Source organism: Nasonia vitripennis, chromosome 1 (assembly GCF_009193385.2).
Source record: "Nasonia vitripennis strain AsymCx chromosome 1, Nvit_psr_1.1, whole genome shotgun sequence".
NCBI classification, from domain to species: Eukaryota; Metazoa; Arthropoda; class Insecta; order Hymenoptera; family Pteromalidae; genus Nasonia; species Nasonia vitripennis.
In genome coordinates, this window is record NC_045757.1 from 5,629,014 (window position 1) to 5,635,088 (window position 6,075).

The window sequence follows — 6,075 nt, forward strand, 5'->3', positions numbered from 1 at the left end:
AAGTTCTCCTCGTTTTCCTCTTCTCGGCCCTCTCTGTACGGGACAGACAAGCTCTGCTCTCACTCTCGAGTCTCTTCTTATCTCGGCGACGACGACGACGACCGCAGCAGCGGCGTTTCTTCTGTCTTACGAGAGAGAGTACAACCGCATACACGTCGTCCTACTTTCTCTCTCGTTTCCCACTTGACTCGTCGACGTCGTCGTCTTTGACTTTTTCTGTTTCCCTCCGATTGCACCGTATAACGTTATCAATGTTGCATATATATACACCTGCGAACAAAAAAAAATGAATCATCACGGAGAGCTTTTTCAGTCGTAGAGCGCAGTGTTAGTAGGTTTATAAATATTTCGCCGAGTCGAGAGAGCTTTCGTCGCTCGGCGGTACAACGCGCTACTTTTTTCGCGCGAAAATTTTAACTCCTCGGTTGATTAATTAAAAAAACGGGCACTCCGGGGAGTTAATAACGCAGCGCTTTAACGAGCCCAAGAAAGCGCATATGTATAACTGGGAAAACTAGTTTTCCTGCACTCCACGCATACGCGAATGTCGCGAATTTTCTCGCTGATGCGGTTGCAATTTTAAAACATTCGAAATTCCCTTTCACGAGCTTTATATACGTATAACACACTGCATGCTACACGCGGTCAATTAAGAGGCATGCGATATCAAAAGAGGGTGTGTGTACACGAACTACATCAAAGGGCATCGACTTCCCAATAATATTTCGTCCCGCGGTTCTACTGTGCCGCGCGCGGTCTCTATAATTAGAGCCGCCGTCTCATGCACACGCGCGAGTCTGTATGTGCGCATATGTGCGTTATTACGGAGTCGCGTGAAAGGCGATACTTGCTCTCGCGAGGGGACGAAGTTAATTTGCCGAGTAATGCGGTAATACCTGCGGTGCCGCGCTGATCAAATTTTCCGGCTTTTATTTTACCTAGCGAGAATAATTGCGAGAATAATACATAACGAATGCAACATCTATACATGCGTGTATTATAGTATAGTGGATATATCGGAATTTCAATTTTAAAATACCTGTACCTATATGAGAGAGTTGAACAAGCGCGGATTGATTAAACAAGAAGAGGCGCGCGCGCGCGGCGGAGTGGATTTATTTTTTTGCTGGATATATGCGCGCTATTGAAACGCGGACATATATAGCTTTTTTTCAATGAAAAAGCATTATTTTACGCTGCGAGTGAAATTCACGGTTCGTAGGAGCTACATATGGGTTTTCGATTGAAAGAAGTATTTGTCAGTATGCACGTCGACTTTTTTTAATTAGTTTGCTTTCGAACGCTCGCAAGTTTATAAACAAATATATAGCCGCTCGGAAGTCATATTTGCCGCCGAGCCCGGTTCTGAATTGCGGGAAAACTAGGTTAGGTGAGGCTAGGTGTTTATTCGTGTGTATGTATATATAGTGTAAACATAGTTAAAATTAGTATTATAAAAGTGTGTCCCTAAAAATAATGTTTTAAAACTTCTGCTCGCGTAATAATGATGGGGTAAGGCTTTTATTTACTTTTCATTGAGAGACATTCTCTCGGGAAAAAAGCCAGAAGACGAGTGAAAAAGCAAACTGTACCAATGTCATACAGTTGCGAATCTCGAGTTATAACCTCAATAGTTTTCAAACAAGATGTCCTGTGAACATTTAGATTTGTTGCAGGATGAGGACGAAGATATTATCGTAGAGGTGAGTTTGAGTATTTTCTTTTTGCTTTGAATGCTTGGTTACCGTGGTTCGCTGAATTGCTGTTGGTGCTTCTGCTTCTGACGTGGTAGAGTTTATGGTGCTAACTGCAGCTGACAAGTTGTTTATTGACTTCTTATTCTTCAGGGAAGCGAGCTACATCAAGCTCTCACAAGCATGGGGTACACCAACTTTGGCTCCACGCCCAGGGTCACAGCAGAGCCTGTTTCTCTCGAAGTGGATTTATCACCTGTAAAGGTAGGAGAATATTAATGTTCACATTTATAGCTTACATTGATGTAAATTGACATTATTTCACTATTCAGGATTATAGATCCATCAATCAAAGTTTCTATGACAAAGTAGATACGGTCTGCTCGTATGTGCTACAGGTATTGTATTTGTACCTACTAATTTATAATTAAAAATGGTTAAATAGAAACTAATTATGTTAATATTAGTAATTATAGAAACTAATTATGGTAATATTTTCATAGGAAAACAAATTGAGAGAGGGACAGTTGAAAATAATTCTAGAATCTGAAATTTTACTGGATGATCATAAAGCTGCCATTAATGATTTTCTCATAGAGGGTCAGACTTCTTATTTAAGGTAAGCACAACTTACTATCGATTAATAAAATGCACTTAAAAAAATATTTAGTGCAATGGTAAATGCATGTTACAGAAAATATTTGGATTGGATTCCTCTTATTGGTTCAACAATAACTGCAATCAGTCCATTAGTTGGTAGAAGAAAAAGCATTACAGCAACGATCATGACACTTACAATATTTGGAATGTCTACATATGTAAATTTTAAGCACTGGTTGTTAGCTAGAAATTTAAAGCATCTTGTGAAGTTGCAAAATGACTTGCACGAGTTATTCAAGCAGAGTCTCAAAATTTTAAGACGTGCTTATGGCAAAAGATCTATAATTACTGAAGTGCATGAGAAAGAAGAGTATGTCTCACAAAATGATATATTTGAATTGCAATGTTTTAAATTAAGTCGGCGTCAAATTTGTATTAAATTTTCTTTTCTAGATTACTTGGGAGTGACAAACACAATATCATGATTCATATGAAGGAGGTACTTACAGAAGTTTTTGAAAACTTATCAACTGTCTATTATGCAGAAGCTAGTCAAATTATCAGCACTTTACCTGATTCCTTACGCTTGGATTGTACTTTAACAAACGTTGAGACTGAGTGTGAACAAGAATTTGATTGCAATAGCTATGAAAAATTAAAAGTAAGAAAAATTATAACAATGCATTATAATAGCTGTTTGGCTAGCAAATATTTATTGATTCTTATAAATTTCAGAGTTTGTACTACACTTTTCTACTAGTCCAATCTGAAATGATGTTTATCATGGCAAATGCTTATAATGGTAAAACACAAAATACATTATTTAAAATACCCAAATCAAAACTTTCACAATCTGTGAAAAACTTGACCAAACCATTAGCCATATCATACTCAAGAATGTCAAATATCATGCAAACTTATCAGTTATGTGAAATCAAACCAGTACAAAGGGTTTTAAGGTGTGCATTTCAAGTAATTGAATTATTGTAAAAATAATTTTTGGCTGACAATAAAATAATAATTAACTTTTTTTCAGAGGTTCTCCAACTTCAAAATGGCACGACTCCTACATTCATTTAGATTTAACATCACAAAGAATTCAATTGGCATACAAAGAAGTTGCATCTATTTTAGAGTATTTAGACTTGCATTCTGAAAAAGATGAAGATAACTTACAGTTAGTTGAATCGATAACCGAAAAAATGAATGAAGCATACAAGCAAATCGAAAATGCCAGAAGTTTTGCAGAGTTCAGTAGTCTGCTAATTGCAAAGGCTCAACATAAACCTGGAAACGTCTCGGATAAGAATGAAAATGAAAATTTATTCCCAACCAACTTTGATAATAGAAAAATTATACTGATTGATAAAGAGCCTGAAATAGAAGATGAAGTATTTGAAGAGTATATAAAGGAAGAATATTTGAAGCCTCTGTATGAAAATAGTGATAAAAGTGTCATACAAAACTTCAGACTTGACAAGTTGTTAGAAAAGAATTTCATGAGCGAACTGAGAGATGCATTGATTGAAAAACAAAAATCCATGACAGAAAGAGAACTCAAAGCGCTAAAAAGAATGTATGACAAAGTGCAGAAGGATGCTGGTAACAAGACTGAAACTGACATATGTCCAATACCTGAGAAATCTATTGAAACTGAAGAGCCAGTAGCTCCTACATCGGTTCCACCACCTCCTCAACCACCTCTGCCACCGCCACCCCCGCCACCACCGCCACCAAGAGTTCTAGAAAATACAATCATCGCTGAAAGTCACGTGGAAGAAGAAGAGAAAGAGCAAAAGAAAACTCGTACGCCAGTCCCTCTTCCAAGAGTGAAAATGCTGAAACCTGAAGATGAAATGCTCGATGTACAGAGATTTTCGATTAACCAATGCGCACCAATGCTTAAATTTCCTACAATAAGACTAACAGAAGAAACATTTATTGGTAGTGGAGAGAACTCAGAAGAAGAAGAAGAAAATCTTGAAAGCAACAGTGATGATGACGATGATGATGATAATGATGATGATAATGATATAGTCGAAAATTAAAAAAATATTTATACTATTACTGGTTAATTGTATAAATTTATTTGTAAATATATTGTACAAAATATTTGTTTTATTTAATACATTTGCATTAAATTTTCTATTAAAGTTAAATTATTAACACCATTACGAGTATTTGAATTCCATCCTGTCATTTTAGTACAATTTTATATAAAAATATGGTGGCGAATACGCCGGACGTCGATTGCGATAAAAACACGATATTGTTCACAAGTTACTGCATTAAAAGACAGATATTTTAATTTGAAGACAGCCCGCGTGAAAATATTATATGAGATCTTATATGAGATCTCATGTAGATCTTATATATATATATATATATATATATATATATCTCATATGACTGAAATTCGTACTGAGATCTATATGAGATTTATATGAGATGTATATGAGATCTACGTGAGATCTCATATGAGATTTCATATGCGATCTCATATGCGATCTCATATAGATATCATGGAGTGCTTAGTACGAATTTCAGTCATATGAGATCTCATATAATATTTTTACGCGGGAGTTGATTAGACGGTGAAACACTTCGATTTAATCACATATGTATATACTTATTGTATATACTTCGTAAATGCTATAAGATAAAAGAAAAGCTGTCCTTAAGATTAATGTCTCACTAAATTTAAATACGAAATTTTATAGCGGTTCATTTCTTCTGCCGGAAAGCACTGCAGACATATGTACATACATTGTCGAGTATGTGATGACTGACCCTTTCATGGTGCTCGATTATTTTCGGATGTTCGCCAGGGCTTTGACGGCGATGGTGACCATAGAGTGCTTTTATAGAGGAACCGCAACCCTCATTGTTGTCCACGTGTTGATCTGTAAAATAATAAGATTTTTCTTGTAGTTAACTAATATTTTCCTACCGACATTGTCTTAATTTTATACATCCTAATTTTTCGTACAGAATATAAATTCAATTATAAGTAATACAGACGGATAGATAATAGCGTGTGAGCAGGTGTCAACATAGTAGTGTTATGATCGCGGAAACGCGCGCTGAGAAATTGTTGTGTGTACAAGCGCGCAATACGACCTTCCTCGTGTCTTGTGCTTCTTGTTTTTCTCATAATTTGCGCTCGTAGCATTTAAAATGATTTTAGTTTTTTCTTATCAAGATAATTCTATCGTTTAACAATATAATAACCAATGTGGGAAATATTTCGAGGAAAGCTGATTTGTATACGACATTGATCAAACTTGTCTGATATAGACATTCGCAAAGTTATGCGGAATAGTTATTATTACACGACAGTTAAAATTATGTAAAAAAAAAAAAAAAAAAACACTTAACACATACCTTTTAATGAGCCGTCAAATAGATTGTATTCTCATCGTCATCGCTGTTATCCTCGTCGCTTTCGTTGTAATTATCTACTATGATACCTGGAGAAGGAAGTATCGTATTCAATACTTTCAAAACAAAATCTGTTATTTCTTCTTGTGTCATAAATAGCAATAACAAGGCTAAAAATTTAGGCAGTACAACATCTACAAGCTTCTGCATAGCGTCTAGACGTTCTTCGGCGCAGAAGGTGCCGCCCAATAATTCAAATTGTACGGCCTGTTTCTTGAATGCTAAGACGACGGCTTTTAAAATGAACATTTTTTTAACGGTTGGCGGGTTGATGCGTCTTAATACGGCCATCGTTTCAATCGAAGACGTGACGAGTGATCACGTTGATGTATTCTGAACG

At 36.0% G+C, this 6,075-nt stretch overlaps 1 protein-coding gene across 2 annotated transcripts; it reads left to right on the forward strand.

The window, feature by feature from the left end:
- The first annotated feature begins 1,237 nt into the window (after positions 1-1,237).
- Positions 1,238-5,153, forward strand: LOC100678565. 2 transcript variants are annotated; one of them, XM_031922055.2, is made up of 8 exons: positions 1,253-1,703; positions 1,848-1,958; positions 2,027-2,092; positions 2,198-2,313; positions 2,389-2,664; positions 2,748-2,955; positions 3,030-3,253; positions 3,331-5,153. In XM_031922055.2, exons 1-8 carry the CDS (start codon positions 1,647-1,649, stop codon positions 4,340-4,342), a joined length of 2,070 nt encoding a protein of 689 aa, XP_031777915.1. In that variant the 5' UTR covers positions 1,253-1,646; the 3' UTR covers positions 4,343-5,153. The 2 variants fall into 2 exon arrangements, with proteins under 2 accessions (XP_031777916.1, XP_031777915.1); XM_031922056.2 differs by lacking the exon at positions 2,389-2,664 and having other exon boundaries at positions 1,238-1,703.
- Positions 5,154-6,075: the final 922 nt, after the last annotated feature.